At 38.3% G+C, this 20,293-nt stretch overlaps 1 protein-coding gene across 1 annotated transcript; it reads right to left on the bottom strand.

Annotated features, from left to right (window-relative positions):
• Positions 1-1,156: 1,156 nt before the first annotated feature.
• On the bottom strand, positions 1,157-6,805 carry LOC133659661 (neuronal PAS domain-containing protein 1-like). Its single transcript, XM_062062244.1, has 3 exons — positions 6,669-6,805; positions 5,273-5,511; positions 1,157-1,164 (listed from the first exon to the last, which is right to left on the bottom strand). The coding sequence occupies exons 1-3, from the start codon at positions 6,761-6,763 to the stop codon at positions 1,157-1,159; spliced, it is 342 nt and encodes a 113-aa protein (XP_061918228.1). The 5' UTR covers positions 6,764-6,805.
• Between the last annotated feature and the right edge of the window lie 13,488 nt (positions 6,806-20,293).

Genomic DNA, 20,293 nt, shown 5'->3' with positions numbered 1-20,293 from the left:
AGAGCCATATTGGACCAAAAATACAAAAAAACAAATCTGTCTGGAGCCGCAAAAAATGAAAAGCTGTATATAAGTGTTATAATGAAGGCAACACATGACCTAAGTGTCTATAGTAGCTATAATAGTCTACTATCAAAATGACTATGTCTCGCAGGCTGAAGCAAATCTTCGTTGACAGAAATGCTGAAATGTAATATTTATTCTCCACATTTTTACAACATTAAAAAACCATTAGTAAATCAGAGGCTACTCAGAGGGTGAGATAACCCCGGGAAATTACTGGCTTTTAATGGCCAAAGGTATAGATCATGTGTGTGTCCAAATTTAAGGAAACAGGCTGTCTTCTTTCAATAGATTTGTTACAATCGTTGGCAATAGAGTTAATGTTTGCTGTGGTCTGGAACAACATGGCAGGCAAACAACTATCAGAAATGCAGCCAATATTACATACAGATAATGTGTCATGAAACATGCAAATATAAATTATATACAAAGAGGATAAAAGTAAAGGATATTAAATGTGCTCAAATAGACCTACAAATGAGGCATATTGATGCAATATGTACATTCAGCTAGCCGAAATAGCATGTTAGCATTGATTAGCTTGCAGTCATGCTCTGACCAATTACCTATGACTGATTAGCACTCCAACAAGTCAATAACATCAACAAAGCTCACCTTTGTGCATTCACGCACAGCATGCAACTTTTGGAGGACAAAATGAGACAAAGAAGGAGTGGAAGATTTTACATGTAAAGAAACTTTACTTGTAAACTTTTTTTTCCATTTTCAATCCTTTTTTAAAAATGATCCAGGGAGTCACTAGGGCGGCACTAAAGAGCCGCCTGCGGCTCGACAGCCGCGGGTTGCTGACCACCGCTCTAATTTGTTCTCCTGCATTTCCCCCAAAAAATGTTTGTACTTAAATTCAATAAATCACAGAAAATTGTTTCATCTCACCTAACTGCACAACCGTGTTCACTCTAAACATCTGGCACTGGCATTTCTTGAACTATTCTTGTTGCAATCTTATTTTTTATGTAAACAATATTATACTGAGTTGAGGATTTCTGAAAACTGCAACTACCTCAAAGTTCTGTTGAAATCAGAGATATGATGCACAGCCAACACGCCCAAAATAACTTTCCTCTGCCTGTCACTCAACTGAGGACACAGAGGAGCTTGTAGTCACAGAAGAGAAAAACCTCACACTTACAGACCAACACTGATGACACTTTTCAACTTATAATCGCTAGTTTTGTCTCTTGGCGCTAAGTCCTTAACAGGGTCTGAAAAGTCACAAAATCTTGAAAGATCTGTGTTTGATATCTGCTCTAAGCGGAAGTGAAAATTAGATTTGCGTCACGTGGGATGCTGCGCCAGCTCGAAGCAGAGAAGCGCTGTACCTTAATGTTACGCTAAAGACGAGGTGACAACAAACATACAAGCACAGAACTTGTAACCTGTTAGCATTCGCTAACAAGTCAGCAGCAAGATAATTCAGATTTCCCCTTTTATGTATTTGATTGTGGCTGTGCGCCATGGCAATAAATTAGTCGGCACACCTTAAAAATTAGCGTTTTTAAAATGAAAACAAAATAAAGTAGTATAATGTATTGTAGCGCCCAGAAGAAGACACAAAGTCAGACGCTCTTTTTAGCTTTTATTGCCAATTTTATGCTAACTATTGGCCCAACTCCAACAAATATTTTCTCCGTGCACGCACGTCCGTCTCCGTGTTTTTTTATCCTAGGAACAAGACACATCTTCATTCTTTGCCGATACGGTGTGTTCACAGACCGTGGGAAAAATGAACATCATGACACACTAACATACACAATAACACTAACAGGAAGTTACAGTATAAATGGATATATATATGGATTTTCTTATGTGCACAATTGACTAGTGATGCCCCAAAATGTCGTCGCCCAAAAAAGACGTACTTTAATCACCGGAACAGCCTCGCCGAAACCGACGTAAGCCATACGCACGGGGTTGTCTGAATCGGAGGCAGCATGCCTGTGATGTGGACGTACTTAAATATATTAGAGATCTTCCAAATTTAAGATAACACAGGCGGCTTTTAAAGAGAGAAAGTTCCCAGCAACGCAGAACAAGTGTTTACAACAGGCTCTCGGCAGCTCACTTTTCGTCGCAGACATGGAGCGACAGAAGTAAAGAGTCTCTAAACAGATATATAGTCTACAACAGGGGTCCCCAAACTTTTTGACTCGGGGGCCGCATTGGGTTAAAAAAATTTGGCCGGGGGCCGGGGGCATTAGATATATATATATACACATATATATCTAATATATATATACACATATATATCTAATATATATATATATATATATATATATATATATATATATATATATATATATATATATATATATATATATATATATATATATATATAATATATATTAGATATATATGTGTATATATATATATATATATATATATATATATATATATATATATATATATATATATATATATATATATATATATATATTAGATATACATATCCTAGATATATATATATATATATGTATATATATATATATATACATATATATATATATATATATATATATATATATATATATATATATACATATATATATATATATATATTAGATATATATATATATATATATATTAGATATATATATTAGATATATATAGTGCACTTTCCGCACTCGCGATGATGTCACGTTATCGATGAGAAAATGCATTTTTAGACAATATGATTTGCCTGAGCGGCTAGGAGACACCGTGAGTAGCAAGCGCTACAAAGTGGATAAGACAGAAAAAAATATTTTTTTTATTTTTATTTTATTTTATTTTTTTTAATGCTTGGTACTTCCAGCGGGCCTGATTTTGGATGCTGGCGGGCCGGATCCGGCCAGCGGGCCGTAGTTTGGGGACCCCTGGTCTACAATAACACCAGAAATAGATGCTAAATGTGTTGCCAGTCGTTTTTAATAAATAAAGAGTGACTAAAAAGATTGGATAAATCTCTACAAACATTTTTTTCAACAAATAGATAGATAGATGGATAGATAGTACTTTATTGATTCCTTACATTGTACAATAAGCAGCAATAGGTGAAAAACAACACGATATGTTAAAAAAAAAAAAAAAGTTATTACTATAAATAACAGATTTGTTTTAAATGTCTGTATACAATTTTTTTGCCTTTTTAAAGACAATATATGCATCATTGCAAATAATGTGATGATGTCAAATTGGCATGCCACAGGTATTTTGGCAATCTAGGGGAAACCCTGTAATTGCTTTTCCAGGATGACTTAAGGACCCTTATTGTCATTTTTCATATGGTTTCCATGACTGGAAAATTGGTCAGTCCTTTTCCAGGATGCGTCGAAAGCCTACAACTCTTGTAGTGGATTCGATTAAATTATGCAGGTGTACCTAATGTTTTGTCTGGTTAGTCTCTAATGTTTTGTTGAGACAGATTCAGACTTTCTCCATTATTCCCTTAGCGGACATTTACACACAGAGCAAAATATGGCTACGCTAACAAGAATAGTGTCGTCAGTGGCTTGGATTTGCGGCAACACACGTGGAACAATTGACTGCGCGTTGCAAAATTTGTTTGAAAAAGGCGGCAGCACAGCGAACGTATTTCAGCACCTGAAAAAGAGGCATCCAGCCGAGTGGGAGAAATGCATCTCTTTACAAGGCAAACAAGATCGTAATAAAGGACTAACTCTCGCTTACTGTTTTGAAAGTGCTTACTCAAGGTACCATGTACATAAAAAAGGAGCACGATGGAGAGCCGATCACTAAAGCGGTCGCTGCGCACGTCACTAAATATGTGGTGAGCATACAGTGGAAAAGACTGCATTTTATCCACTTACTAAAACAATTTAGTTCTATCAATGTTATTATTTACTTGCAAACAATGTAAAATGGCATTGCCCATTGTATGCAAAAGCACATCATGCTACATTTTTGTTTACAGAAGTATTTTATTGAAGATTTAAGTTTAGTCTTTATTGATTTTAATAATGGAGGTTATTTATAAAAGCTCTTTAGTTTTTGGACAATTGTTCTATACAAAGAGCAATTTATATTGGTTCTAAAAAGAACAACTTTATAAACATTAGAATTTTGTTCAAATTAAGATGATTGATTGATGTATCCCTGTAAATTGTGGCATTGCTTGTCTCCTTTCAAACTACTCGTTTCTGATCAAATAAAAGTAAAACTTGTTTTAAATTACGTACGTCATTTGTATTTATTGGTTTCTTTAAAATGTTGTGAGAAATTGGTTATATCAAAGTATGTGTGAAAAAATCAGAAATGTTATTTTTAGGCCATATGACCAAGACCTAATTTAGACACAGCAACAACAATTGCAATGCTACTCTTTATACCAGGGGTCCCCAAACATTTTGACTCGCGGGCCGAATTGGGTTAAAACAATTTGGCCGGGGGCCGGGCTGTATATAAATATATATATTCCGAGCGCCATGATGTCCCGTTATCGATGGGAAAATGCATTTTTAGACTATATGATTTGCCTTAGCAGCTCGGAGACACAGAGAGTAACAAGCGGTAGAAAATGGATTAGAAAGGACAGATTTAAAAAACTAATGAGATAGGCTCCAGCACCCTCCATGATCCCGAAAGGGACAAGCGGTAGAAAATGGGTGGATGGATGGATAATAAAAAATAAAAAAATAAAATAAAAATGTAAAAATAATAATTTGTATTTTTTTTTTTTTTTTACTTGGGACTTCCCATGGGCCGGATTTTGGACGCTGGCGGGCCGAGTCCGGCCTGCGGGCCGTAATTTGGGGACCCCTGCTTTATACAATAAGAAAAGTTTTTCGTTTCACTTTTTTTTAATTGATGTTGAGGTGGCGACTTGTCCAGGGTGTACCCCGCCTACCGCCCGAATGCAGCTGGGATAGGCTCCAGCAACCCCTGTGACCCCGAAAGGGACAAGCGGTAGAAAATGGACGGATGGATCGTTGAATCCATCGATCAATCGAATGATTGTGTGTTGTATATTTATTAAATGTTGCCACTGACTTTTGCAGCCTATTCTTTGGTTACATTTTCCCAGAAGTGACAGGAAAGTCAAATAATAAAAGTATATTACCGTACTGACGTCCCTGAATGTAAGTCAACAAACTTTGTGGGTTTCATGTGTAAAGTCCCCAAATAATCTTTGTAGAAAGTTTTCTACAGGGAAAAAAAAACACGCCATCTTTTTATATTTCTTGCTCACCTTTACTGCAGTTGCTGTCGCCCTCCAACAGGGGGATCCAGGGCGGGTCACCCTGACTGGCGAAGGTGCGCATGTGCAGGTAGCTGATGGTCAGCCGAATGACCGAGGCCTTGTCCAGCTGACTGGTGATGGCGCCGGGCAGGGGCAGCATCTTGGCCAGCTCGAAGAACTCAAAGTTCTCCTTCCCCCGCCTCGACCGGGCAGCATTGCGTGACTTTTCCTTGCGCAGGTTTTGGAGACTGGACAGAGCAGACGGCGGGGAGGACGGAGGAGAAGAAAGAAACACGTGAATCAGCACAGATCTGTCGTGTAATAGCCACTTGCTGACTACCTGTTGATTGATGCCATGCTGCGGATAAACGAGCCGAGCCTCCACATCAATCCGAAAAGTCATCTCATAAATACATAGAATGGTAATGGCTCAACTGCAATTCAAGTGAAACAATCACTATTGTGAGCCATCTCCAGCAGATTGGCCTGGTAATTACACACAAACTCCCCTCTTCTGGCTGCCACAGTCCTAATAATGCCATTTGCTTCCAAATCCATATGTGCGCGCACACACACACACATCTCTCACTTTGCCTCCCTCTCTGGCTCCGCTCTCATCTGGTCCCGGGCTTGTGAGCTGGGCCTTGATTGAGGGATCAATAGAAGAGGGAGGGACGCAGTGACAAAGGGGGTGAGGGGGTGTCGGAGGGGCAGGGCTCAGGTAGCCTGTCTCTCTGATTGGGTATTGACTCTCCTCAATGGGGCCTGAGCGGTGGAATTATGTTGTCACCGCCACTTCACCATTTGTGTTGGTTCTGTGTGTGTGCGCCCACGTGTGTGTGTGTGTATGGAGGTGACATTTCTCTTTAATAGCCGTATTCTTGGTTCCTATCCAAAAAAAAAAAGACCTCATACGTATGCTCGTATCGCAATAAACTGACATCCTTTCTCCTTGCTATTGTCTAATATGTAAAACAATAGTGTGTGTGTGTGTGTGTGTGTGTGTGTGTGTGTGTGTGTGTGTGTGTGTGTGTGTCAGCCCCTGTAACGTCTCATTATTATACAGCCACGACCCCAGCCACAGAGAACAATCAATACACACACATTGATTCTGCTTAGTTTTTTATATCCGCCTGTAACTGACTGCCCATTAATAATTCCAGCCAAATTTACTTAATCTCCAGCCAAGGGGTCGGTGGGGGTGGAGGAGATTGGCGTCTCTTGACGGGATTGGCAGGTGGGCGACAATACCGACCGGTTGGGGGAGAAACACACATTGCTGAATTTGTGTTGCATCGACACAGTTTGTTTTCCAGCGTATACTAAGAGAAATTAATTCACAGACATGCACAAAGGCTTACATGACATTGTGTGTGTGTGTGTGTGTGTGTGTGTGTTGTCTCACCAGGGCAGGGTAGGAGGCTTGGCCAGTAGTCCTTGCAGGAAATCCCATTCCACACTCACGCACTTCCCCTCACTGACAAACGGCATGGTGGCCATCCTTCTCCCAATATGGCGCCCACGCCACTCTTAACGTAGGCTCTGGTTGGCAGGCGATCTGCCGGAATAGAAGAGTCAGCAAAGGCCCGTGTTATTTTTGTCCTTAAGCACCATACTGTAAAAACAATACACAGTGCCAAAACTTTTGTAACTAGTACTGTATACTAGTGGTTAGGGATGGGTGTTGTTGACTTTTGAACCGATACAGTACCAAATCCCGGTACCTGGGAATCGATACCAGTACTTAACGATACCAATTTTAGGTAATTTTGTGTGTAACAATGAATATTAATTGTTTTTGTTAATTAAATCAAACTTTATATTGCAACATTTAAAAAGGACTGTCCAGTTGTTATCCCTTGTTTCATTATCACCTTTTTGAGTCTGATTTGCAGGTATGACATTAAGTTGCAAATTACAGTTGCAAGTCAAAGGTGATAGATGGCAGTAGTGTATATTTTATGGTGTGTTATTTTGTTTTTCGCTGTGCCCTAAAAAGTGTTAATACTGTAAGTAGTTATTACACACCAGCTGTTTGATTGTAACGTGCATGTTAGTTGTAGTTTTCATTAACACATTTAGAGGTGTAGTAATCACAATGGTAAATCGCTAATGCTAATCAGTAGCATGTCAATAGCAAAGCCATTGTATATTAACATCAAGCTCGCTTTACTTTACTTACAATGGAGTGTTTTTTAATTAAATGTCTTTGTTGGCATTGAAAGTTGCAACATTACCTAGAGGTAGTTTGGCTGAGTCCGCTCTCAGTGCTGCTGGAGTGTTCGCCAGGTGGCAAAGTGCGAAGAGCTGGCAACCTGGCCTGACGTCACGCGCAACCCATGTACCGAAATAGGGCACCGTTAAATTTTATGTGAATCGGGATTAAGTCAGTGCCAAAAATGTATTCTATCGGTAGTTCATCTTTAGAAATAAATGTTGCCACATAAAGCCAAAGAAAAAGCAAAATACAGCACTAAGTCATCCTTTTATGATAGCTGAACTGAAGTCTCATCTCGTCATTTCATGCATGAAAGTAGCAATTTTCAAGGCATATTATGTTTTCATTTTGCCTGGTTCATTTTGAATTCTACAACAGCAGAGGCGTTCAACTTAAAAAAAACATTTCTTATCCTGTTGTGTACATTTCTAGGCTTTATCCTGGGGACCCTCAGAACTGAAATAGTTCAACAAGTCAGAATCTCGAGGAAAAAGATTTAAGAATACAATCCAAAACTCGATCCAGTGTTTGAACAAAAGGAGATGAGATGATACTGATTAGTCAGATCTAAATACCGAATACCTCACGAAGAAACTAATTTAGTCATTTGTATATTTTAACCGTTTTCAAGACTATCAGTGGAACCAACAAACCATTGTAATGACTATGTTAACCTAAAAAAATTAACAAAAAAAGTACTTAAGTTCATTGATTTGACCTTTTTACTGTTATTTGCATAAACTATTTATGTGTTCATAACAACAGTAAAATGTCTGCTTCTGGCCTCCCTGTATATTTTGTACACTATTTTCTGTAGTGGAGGAAAAACTACAGCCACCATATATGGTACAGGATGCATGTTACATATTTCCAAACTAATACTGTAAGACCAATATTTTTGAAAACATCAAAGGTAGGAGTTGTTCTTAATGAGTGAGATGGCTTGAAACATTTTGGTGGGCCATTTTGAGTTGGTTGTTTTTTGCAGACTTTTAGGGCTGTCACTGATATAATTTTTTAGCTTACTAACTATTACTAATACAGTTGTACCTCAACTTAGGAGTGCTCCAACCTAAGAATATTTGAGATACGCATTTTATCTCGGTTAAGTGTTATGCTTAAAGTTGCAAGCAAAATTTTGGAGTTACGAGCAACACCGCCATTAGTTGGTGCAGCAAATGTCAACTCTGAAATCTATAATAGCCAACCAAAAAATACGGTCTTACTTGCTAGCATTAGCTTATAGTTGTAGATCGACATTACTTTGGTTTCCAAACCATTGGAACCAAGAAAGTGAGTGCGAACAACAATGGTGAAAAGTGGCTAATATTCATTGAATTAAAGAAAGAAATAATCAAAAACCCCTCATGGAGGGTCATTAACTTGGCACAGCCATTTGAGCGCATCACAGCTAGTCTGCACCATACTGGAGCTGAGTGAGTCTAACGCCAGCAGACTAGTAGAGTAGAATCGATGGTTGATGGTTAAAAAAATGCAGTGTACAATTCTTCTTGACTTGCTTGTATTTGTCTTTGACTGACGTAGTTCTTCTTACTTTTGAGCGCTCAGCATATATATGTATATACGTTTAAAAAATAATAATACTTCCGCACCCGCTGGATCAGAGATATTCTTTATTTCCTTAAGTTGTAGACAATTAGGCTGACAGTTTCTGTAAAATTTTAAGAAGTATGGGGTGCTTTCTTAAAATATGTGATAGAGACTGATCTCCAGTGTGCCCCAGATTGAGACGTGGTTGAATTGTGGATGATTGTTGAGCCTTTTGTTTACTTTTGTGTATTGCTGCACCATGTACCTTTTTTTTTTTTATTGGGGGGAACATTTGTTTTATATTGTATTGTATTTCTGCTAACTGTGTATCAAAAATGTCAATAAATAAAACATTTTAAATGTAATAAATGTATAAAAAACTTTTCATATGTATTTGAAAAATGTTAAACATGTTATTTTACATTTTTGTGTAATCGTCATTTGTCACAGAATAATTTGTTTGTATTTTGTTAAGTACTACAGTAGAATATTAATTTTAGGATTATATCATAGTTTCAAAACAAAACATTTTTTTTGCACCCCATCGAGGCTATTGATCTTATAATCTTGTTTTCTGCTAAACTAAACAAAGTTGAGGCTAATCCACCGGTTTGCTATCCTTTTATACAAATGAGAATTGATAAAAGAATCAAACCGTTAAGCAGAATCGAAAGTGGAATCGTAATCGTAAAAATCTTATAAATTCCCATCTCTAAACGCCTGCCAAGAGCGTTGAAATAATATCTAGAGAACATTTATCCATGAAAATATGATGTGATGGTGTGTTTGACAAAGAATCAGCAGTAAGAAGACACCGTAGTCCACTCTCCAAGGTAACTGCTGCATATTATTACTTATTTCATAAAACAACTGTAGTTTGTACTTCATTTTATTGTATTGTTTTTCAAACAATATTTATTATCTGAAGGTCAGTTTTTCCCTTTTTAAAAGGCTTGTTACATTTTAAAATTGTACTGTTTTGGGGCTGGGGCAAGCACCAATGAAATTGATTTTAATTAATTTCAATGTGTTTGACATACAAATGAGTTACGAGTTATGTCACTGAACCAAATAAGCTTGTAAGCTGAGATACTACTGTAGTTCCGCTCTGCCCAGACATATTTCTTATTCAGTCACTTAATATTAATGTGTTTTGGCTTGTATGACTGTTTGACATAACATTTGGCATGTGTGGGGCTTTTAATGATGCATTTATCGGTGCCAAAACATTAAACCACTAATATGATGTCACCAATATATGGCTTACATAATTTAAAGTTGGAACACATTCATTGTGTGTTTATGGTTTGTTATGGGGAGAACAAGTCGGTATTTAAAATCCAAATAGAACTGACATCGGAATTTAAGAACAAGTGGAGGATATGGACAGTGTTCAAGACCAAACTATAACCAGAACAAGATACTTGAATTGACAAACAAGACATTTTTTTCCCCCAATATAGATAGCGAAAAACTACTCCCATGCCAGCACTTGTCTCATTGTTTGGGTTTTGTATTGAATCAGTAGTGTTGTCCCGGTACCAAAATTATTTCGATACTTTTTGGTACTTTTCTAAACAAAGGGGATCACAAAAAATTTCATTACTGGCTTTATTTAAAAAATAATAATAATCTTACGGTACATATAAACATATGTTTCTTATTGCAAGTTTGGCCTTAAATAAAATAGTGAACATACAAGACAACTTGTCTTTTATTAGTAAGTAAGCAAACAAAGGCTCCTAATTTAGTCTGCTGACGTATGCAGTAACATATTGTGTCATTTATCATTCTATTATTTTGTCAAAATTATTAAGGACAAGTGGTAGAAAATGAATTATTAATCTACTTGTTCATTTACTGTTAATATCTGCTTACTTTCTCTCTTAAAATGTTATATCTACACATCTGTTAAAATGTAATAATCATTTATTCTTCTGTTGTTTGGATACTTTCCATTAGTTTTAGATGACACCACGAATTTGGGTATCAAGCCGATACCAAGTCGTTACAGGATCATACATTGGTCATATTCAAAGTCATCATGTGTCCAAGGACATATCTCCTGAGTTTATAAACATAATATACATTTTAAAAAAACAAAAGAAGAAGATGTGATGCCAAAGAAAATCTACATAATCATAGCAGTATCGACTAGATACCGGTACTTTTCAGAGGCGGTATCGCACTGAATATGATTCATTAGTATCGCGGTACTATAATAGGTACTATAATAATACCAGTATACCGTACAACCGTAAACTAAAGTAATAAAAAAAGAGGTCAGACAGCCTCAGACCGGAATTGACTGTACTTACCAAAAACTGTACCAAAAACATTCATTTTTAAACCTCACTGAATGTTGTCTGTCTATCTGTGTTGGCCCTGTGATGAGATGGCGACTTGTCCAGGGTGTACCCCGCCTTCCGCCCGATTGTAGCTGATATAGGCTCCAGCGCCCCCCCGCGACCCCGAAGGGAATAAGCGGTAGAAACTGGATGGCTGGATGAATCACAGTAAAACACCTACAGATGTTCACCTTCATTTTGTGAAGGGACATTCAGGTGTGTCTACAACCAGACTGTCTCAAACGGACATCCCCACCTTCTCTTCGTCACCCTACAGCATACGTTCTACATCTACAAGTTACTAACGTTGCCCTCAAGCCCATCTCCATCCCTCTGTGCTGTATTGACATTTAAAGGGCTCGCCTGGCCCCGAGCGCCATGGTGTCATGGCCTTGGGCCTGAGATGGCCTCTCCCTCGCTTTCCCTCTATTCGGACTGTACAGCTAGAAGAGCTGAGAAGTGCAGACATGTGAGGCAAGTTTGACAGACTCTGCCGCTAAAACTGCCAATGTTAAAATATATGCATGAAAACCTCTTGGACACAATTCAAATGCCGCAGCGGAGTCAAATGGATTGGTTGTTGAACAGGGACATTGGGTCAATGGCTTACATCCAATAGCTCGGCTGACATCTCTGTCTTCTTACAGCTTATAAATCCATACCTGGGTTGGAAAGCATGCGCCTTTGTACTGACGATATTATACTGAGCTGGTTCAGGGTACCCACACATTTTTTAAATATGCACTGTACCACATTATTTTGCAACAATGGTCTCCCAAAGGACGGAGCTAGGCTGCACTAACGAAATTGCAATACGAACTGTGAAAACAATACAGCTGACTTAAAAGGAGAATGGATGTTGTCTGATGCTTGTGTTTTCACCCAATCACAAGAAGGATGGGTATTGTTTACATTTTAATCAATACTAAAAACTAGTGTTGTCCCGATACCAATATTTTGGTACCGGTACCAAAATTATTTCGATAGTTTTCGGTACTTTTCTAAATAAAGGGGACCACAAAAAATTGCATTATTGGCTTTATTTTAACAAAAAATCTTAGAGTACATTAAACATATGTTTATTATTGCAAGTTTGTCCTAACATAAAATAGTGAACATACAAGACAACTTGTCTTTTAGTAGTAAGTAAACAAACAAAGGCTCCTAATTTAGCTGCTGACGTATGCAGTAACATATTGTCATTTTCCATTCTATTATTTTGTCAAAATTATTAAGGACAAGTGGTAGAAAATGAATTATTAATCTACTTGTTCATTTACTGTTAATATCTGCTTACTTTCTCTTTTAACATGTTCAATCTACACTTCTGTTAAAATGTAATAATCACTTATTCTTCTGTTATTTGATACTTTACATTGGTTTTGGATGATACCACAAATCTGGGTATCAATCCGATACCAAGTCGTTACAAGATCATACATTGGTCATATTCAAAGTCCTCGGCGAACCGGTACTTTTCAGAGGCAGTATAGTACCGAATATGATTCATTAGTATCGCGGTACTATACTAATACTGGTATACCGTACAACCCTACTAAAAACAAATCGTCACTTTGAAAATGTTGCTATAAATGATGCACAAACCGGTACTTTTTTATATTCATGGAACTTTGTAATATTCAAATTGAACAGAATAGTAATTTAAATAGTTAAATTATATACATTAATTAACTCAGTAATAAGAAATAAAATCCACAACAATATGTCATAATTATTGCAGCAATACAGAACATAAAGAATGTGTAAAAAACGACTTGCTTGTGTTGTAAAGTTGAAGCTCATAATTCTGGGGGTTTGTGAATGCACCTTGCTTGCCGTGACGGTCATTGGTGTATAATGAGGTTGTGCTGTGTTGTTGATGTGGTGCTAGCGGTGTTATGAGGGGTGCTGTTTCGGTGTGTTAAGGTCGGCAATAAAGTTTAAAAAGAGCGTCTGTCGGGATGCTACATTACTTCCAGACGCACAATATCACCGCCAATCACTTGTTGCAGGTGGCTGAGAATGCATTCATTTAGCACCAAAACAGACCACCATTAGGTTACGTACGTTGGCACCAGTGCCGTTGCGGAACCTGGTTTTGTTACCCATCTCTACTCAAAACAAAGTGATAAAAGCAGCAATTATGGCCGTGGTTTCGATGTCATTAATGCTAGTCGTAATGGTAACAAGCTAGTAAAGAATGCAAAAGCTCAAAAGCATTCAAATGAATGGTGCTAAGACAGTTTTATCAGAACCACATGAGCCATGTTCCTCTAAGCAGTACATTTCAAATCAGAACCCTGATCAGCTACAAGCAACCGTGTAATACATAATTGCTTAAACCAAGAAAATGGGCTTTGAATCCTTCTTCTGATGTAAACCACTGTATTTTCTATTAATTGCCAGCTTTTGTTATCCTTCCATTCAGGTAATTAGTTAACATGGAATACGGACAATTCCCTGATGACTAATCAACAGACAGCAGTGTATCTAACTCTTCCCTCTACAAGCGTACTGAAGCATACCAATGCGTCTGGCACACTAACGAAGACGTACTCAAAAGGGATGGTTTGGTCAGTTATTTTGTGACCCTACACCAGGTCTATCCAACTAAATTGCTTTGGGGACCACATTTCCAGAAAACTAAGGACCGGGGGGTTGGACTTCTCTCTTCACTATTATTTTTATTTTGTATATTCCTGAAAATCTGTTGATTTTATAGACCTACTGCAAAAAATGTTTTGCAAATGTCTTCTATATGACAGTGGTCTAACTTTTGAAAGAATCTGATGCAAAAATGTTTGTCACTGCCAGGTTGTTTTTTTTAACTTGCCGGCCAATCTGAATCAAGATTTGGCCCCTGGGATGTTATTTTTTTTGACAAATGCACCAGATGGTGGTGGTGGTGTTGTCTAAGGTCAAAGATTAACCCCATAAATCAAATTACCTTACATATTTTTTAAATACCTCAATACTCCCTCCTAAACACCCACTGTAACTTGAGGGTGGATAACTGAATCAACAAATTCTGTATTCACGTTTAAGGGACTGACAAGCACGTCTGTATAATTTGAGCATTATGCGTTGAAAAAATTGTCCGCCATCAAGCAAAACGTCTTTGCAGACGCATGAGCGAGACTAATTGTCCATAAGTCGTTGACCATTTGGTTATTGATCATAAGACTTTGAGGATACAGTAGGTAAGGTTGTATTTTTTCCTGTGAGAATACTGCATTTGACTGAAGCATTAAAGCAGCACTAAGTAACTTTTAACCTTTATAAAATATTTTCATAACTTTTGGGATGATACATCAACTTGCAACAAGTTGAATGACACCTCTGTAATGCCCTGAGGGGGTCTGTATCTTTCACTGGCACTAAGCAACTTTGAGGCAGGTGGCAGGAAACCTGCCACACAAATAACTACAAATGTGCTGACTGCTTTACAGCATACGTCACTTCCCCTTTTCCCCATTCGTTACAAAGTCTGAAAGTCGATGCGAACGCCGACATGCAATTACTGCTGTCATGGCAGAAGCTGCAAAACAACCAAAGAAACGAAAAGTTTTGTCGGAGGAGACCAAAAAAAAAAAGAGAAGCGACCCAACATTAGCCCGGCTTTCAGTTGCTGGTGTGAGCTCAAAGACAAGGAGGGACTTTGGACCGAGGCTGCCTTGGCTCTGTTCCTGCTGGACTAGTAAGTAATTTTCGAAGCTCAAATAAAAATAATAATGCTAATGTTAGCTATCAGAAATTTGCGTGGTAACAATACATAGCCACTAGCTTGTTAGTTTGCAGTTCCACAGCAACAAACTCAAAAGTACTGTATAAAGACAAAAACAATGTGATGACTGCAAATATCAAGTTTAAGTAAAATATGTAGGTTCCTACTGTGGTAAGATCAGTCATACTGACTGACTAACCCTTGGCGCTGGTCTTACTGGGAAATGTGGTATTCCTTCAGACAAAACACTCCCGCTTTAGTCCAATGGCGCCGCCAAAATCAACTATAACTGAAAGTGGGGCTTTAAGTGGGACTATCAAGGACTAGCTGCAGTGTGCTCAAACAACCACCAGGTAGCATCTGTATAATCTCTTTCGGACTTCTTATCACAGACACAACAAACTCCCTTCTTGTCTCTCATGGACACACACCTGTTGTTGTTGACTTTGGACTGACTGACAAGAACACCAACCACCCACACATACATCCACAAAAAATATACGCCACACACACATCCCCCTCCCCCCCATCCAACGCTCTTGACGCAAATCCCTTAGGGGTGATGGACGGCTGGGTAGCGCCTGAAGAGCTGCAGCCTGAACCGTAGCCCCCACTCCCTCCCCTCTGTTGCAAGTCTCGAGTTGTATGTCGTAATATGTATATGTGCTTTGCAATGGAATTTTTTTCCCACTTCAGACTGGGCCCCCATAGGAGCCCAGTCTAGATTGTATTTTTTTACTCATCCTCCCCCAGTGTTGACCTTTTTCCCATCTTTTACGGGTTGCCTTGTGGCGACCCATCAGCGTTCCGGTTCTGTAACCCTGTACAGTTTGTTTGTCTAATCTGGAACGGGTTTGTGCTGAAAACGTTTCGTTGTACATGTGCAATGACAATAAAGACCTACCTACCTATCAAGTCGGTAGTGTATTCTTCACCCGCGCTTTAAGTGTGGGATGAGGCAAAAACTAACCCAGACCCACTGTGTCTGTATTACATACTAGCATGTCTTCAAAAGCAAACATAGGGGGTGCCAGTAATAACATTTTGAGTCGATGACAATAAAAAAGGTGTGTGATCTTGAAGGGAAGCTCCAGGACTCTTACACCGTAGGAACGCAGTGTCCTTGCTAACTTGCAGGCTTTTAGTGCTTGTGATCGATTTGATTACTGCACTATTCCTTCAAGCATGCGTCCTGTTTGCAAGGGGCGTGCGGCAGGGAAGACAGGGTCAAACGGCGGGAAGCGCTTCTCTGTCGAACAACATTCACCTTTGTCACCTTCTCTCTCTCAGCTGGATAAATGCACAACAGGCGAGCGAGTACAGTAGGGGAGAGAGAGAGAGATCAGACAAGTGATACGGACAGAAAAAACGGTCTGGTTTAATTCCAGCACCTCACAAAGACTTTTGCCATTAAATGCTGGTCTTGTTTATCTCCTAATTGACCTTATCTGTGCTTATCTAATCTCTCACTCCATCTTTCTGTCCTGCACAATCTCTCCCATCTCCCAATCTGTCCGTAATGGACAGGGGGCCTCCACAGGTAATTATTCAATCAACCTCATAACCTTGTGGCGGGTTGGGCGGCCCATTAATGCACTCACCCAAATGGACCTGGCCACTCTGACTGCTAATCCTAGGCGAACAGCGAAGCAAACCGAATGTCAGGAGCGTCGCCTGGAGTGCGGAACAATCCGCTCTGCAGGGGTGTGTCGTTTCATTCGGTGAGGGGAATATTTGGAAAGGGAGACTTCATGAAGCCGACAGCTGTAGAAATCAACCTGTATCGAATGTGACCGCAGGTGTTTTCAATGTGTTCCTGCTACATATTCATAAGCGTGAACAGAATTTGTGTGACCCCACAGAGTGGCGGTCTCTTGGCACGGCGGCAGCAGCGATAGCGGCGAGGGCACTGCGGCGAGCGTTTGCAGGCGTGCACTTCGCTGGCTGCTCGTTCTGGCTCGGGCTCTGTTTATTTTCTGCAGGGACGTTTTAATTAGGGCCTCCAGCTGTCAGAGGTTCGTTAGCGTGCCCCTCCTCTCTCCGGGCCGGCCCCTCCCCGCGGGGAGTCGACGGCATCAGGCGAATGGACACATTGGAGTCAAACAGCACGCAGACTGACAATAGCCCTGGCCGCCGTGCCGCCAGCCCCCCAAGGTGGTTGTTTTATGCCTCATCTCCTCGACCCTTGGGGCCTAAAGACGGAGCCTGGCCAAGACTGGCAATGTGGAGGCTCGCTTGGAGACCTCGTGCATGGTGCAGTCGTGCAAAAGGTGAAGAGTAGGGACAAAACTGTAAAAGGACCGTCAATTCACATCCACCCACATGTCAATAGGAGCTTCTTATTCTACAGTCTGACAATGAATCATTCTTTTACATCGAATACAGCGGTAACACCCCACAAGTCGATTTTTTTCGACAAAACATTTATTCAAATTTTGACCCCGTTTTTTAATATGTTGTGCTGCCAGACCTTGCGCGTAACAGACTAGTGACACGAGGTTACATTACGTTTACGTTATGAGGCTAAATGTCTGTCTGTATATGATAACGGCCCCGCCTCCACCCACAGAAAAAAAGAAAGTACATTATTTTTTTATCTATAGAACAATAAGTTAAATAAGACCGATGCAGTCAAACAAAACAAACTGCCAAGTTCATTTATTCTTTTTTTTTTCATTAAATTTTTATTGACATCCAGCATCAGACATTCCTATCCATTACATCATATTTACATACATCATATATCTGTTGTCTGCCCTAAATGTCAAAATATGTTTTGTTTATATCCCAACGATGCCACCCAAAAGAAAGAAACAGCAGGAAAACAAAATAATGTTAATATTTACGGATAAATCAATTAAATAAAGAAACAAGAAAATATAATAATACAGTATTAATAATAAGAATCAGAAATGAAATACAATAATATAATATAAACAGATAATAAATAATAATTTAAATTTTTTTTTATAGACTTATAGGGAGTAATCCTTTCTTTTTATTTATTTTTTTGGAACAGTACAATCACTTATTCGAGAATGAGTTATTGTACAATTAAATTATTCTATGATTCGCATGGGGTTTGTCTGTCTTTTTGTTTGTTTGTTAACAACACAACTCAAAATGTTATGGCTGGATTTTGCTGAAACCTTAAGCAATTGTCCAAAAAAGGATAAGCAACAAGTGATTGGATTTTGGTGGCTGTGATGATAATGTCAATGAGGGATTTCTAATCACTGCTATGTTGGAATTCTTATTAATATTGATACTGTTGTTGACATTATTCAATTTTGGTGTACTTTTGGATTGTTTTGTGTCATGTTTGTGTGTCCTCTCAATTGCTCTGTTAATTGCTATGCTGAATGTTGCTGTTGGTTTTGGAATTGGAATTGTATTATTATGGTATTATTGTGTATTATTTTATTGGATTGATTAATAAAAAAAATAACAGATTATGGTGGTGAGCCGGATTCTTTCTGCTACGTTACATTACATTATAAAGCTGAGACAGATGGAACGAGCGAACCCTCCTGCAGCCTGTTTGGAAGCAAAAGACGAACAAAAAAAGGATGCCAATTCCTTTTATTCTTCGACTCACTGGGGTTTGTTTGTCTGTTCGTTTGTTAGCACCATAACTCAAAAAGTTATGGGCACATTTTGATGAAACTTTCAGGAAATGTCCGAAATGGGATGAGGATTAAGTCAGTAGATTATGGATGTCATTCTAATTATTTTTAAAACATTACATTAAGTTTATGTTTTAAGGCTTATCTTCTCTGTCTGGATATACTAGCGGTCCAGCCTACCCCCACAGAGACAAGGACAGTGGATGACTGACAAAAGGGTTCACTGTGTTGATTGTATTCCGCTATAGAACAATTGGTAAAACTGATGAAAAGAGTGAACCCTTTTGCAGCCTGTTTGGAAGCGACAAATGAACAAAAAAAACCCGCCTACCTTGAAAATTGTATTTATCTTTCGATTTGCTGTGGTTTGTTTGTTAATTAGCAACATAACAAATTATGGGCGGATTGTGATTAAACTTTCAGAAAATGTCAGAAATGGGAAAAAACAACGTGATTACATTTTGGGGGTGATCAGGATCACCGTCTGGATTCAAGATTTTTTTGAAGTATTCTTCAACAAACTATGGGCGGATTTCGATTAAACTTAAAGGAAATGTCAGAAATTGGATAAAGACCAACATCTGGACTTTAAGATTTTTTTTAAAGACTCTTTAATATTGGGAGATAGTGCAGTCTGAGCTCTCCGAGTGCTTTTCTAGTTTTGGGTTAATTTTTGGTTGTCTGGAACAGATTAATTGAATTGACATTGTTTCTTATGGAAACATTGTTTGGATTTTTGTCGGACCTCATTGGATTACTAACAAAAACTGAGGTAACACTGTATATCCAATTGGTAGAATCGAGTCAACTGCTCCTTTCTGAAGTCGTTATTCAGTTCCAGTTTATTTCGAACATGCATACAATACACACATATTTCCAGTTTTTTCTTTGCAGCACGTCTGAAAAGGAGTACGAAGAAGCTGAATTTATTTAATCCTACCCCTTTTCATACCATAGCAATTTTATCCCATTTACTTATTCTCTGTAACAGAACGGTGAACAAATAAATAAATAATATACCATAGGAAGTAAACACATATTAAATGCATAAATAATCTTTGTCTCAAGTAAAAATAAATAAATAAATGAAAAAGGTTTCAAGATGTTCATCATAATTCTTGTTCTGTGTACTTTGTGAACACTTGTTTGAACAGACTCTTAAACTGAATCATATTGGTGCTTTGTTTGATTTCTTTGCTTAATCATTTCCACAATTTAATTCCACATACTGATATGCTAAAGATTTTAAGTGTTGTACGAGCATACAAATGTTTTAAATTAGATTTACCTCTAAGGTTATATTTCTCCTTTGTTGAGAAGAATTGTTGTACATTCTTGGGTAGCAGGTTACAGTTTGCTTTGTAAATCTTTTTAGATGTTTGCAAATGCACCAAATCGTTGAATTTCAATATTTTTGATTCAGTAAATAAAGGGTTTGTATTATTATTCCATTGATCTTTTTTGTAACAGTTAGTGAATGAAGCGCACATTTGTAATTGTTTACCCATATTTCTACACAATATGTCAGATATGGTAACAGTAACGAGCAGTAAAGAATATGAA

This window comes from Entelurus aequoreus, linkage group LG11, assembly GCF_033978785.1.
Source record: "Entelurus aequoreus isolate RoL-2023_Sb linkage group LG11, RoL_Eaeq_v1.1, whole genome shotgun sequence".
In the NCBI taxonomy this organism is placed as follows: domain Eukaryota; kingdom Metazoa; phylum Chordata; class Actinopteri; order Syngnathiformes; family Syngnathidae; genus Entelurus; species Entelurus aequoreus.
Note: the sequence above shows the minus strand (reverse complement) of the source record. Positions and strands in the feature narration are given on the sequence as shown.

What these genes read in the sequence shown, in the direction of transcription:
- LOC133659661 (XM_062062244.1), bottom strand. Translation starts at nt 6,763, where the DNA reads ATGGCCACCATGCCGTTTGTCAGTGAGGGGAAGTGCGTGAGTGTGGAA. An exon ending in AAGCCTCCTACCCTGCCCTG is followed by an intron (nt 5,512 to 6,668) that starts GTGAGACAACAC and finishes TGCTCTGTCCAG; the next exon opens with TCTCCAAAACCTGCGCAAGG.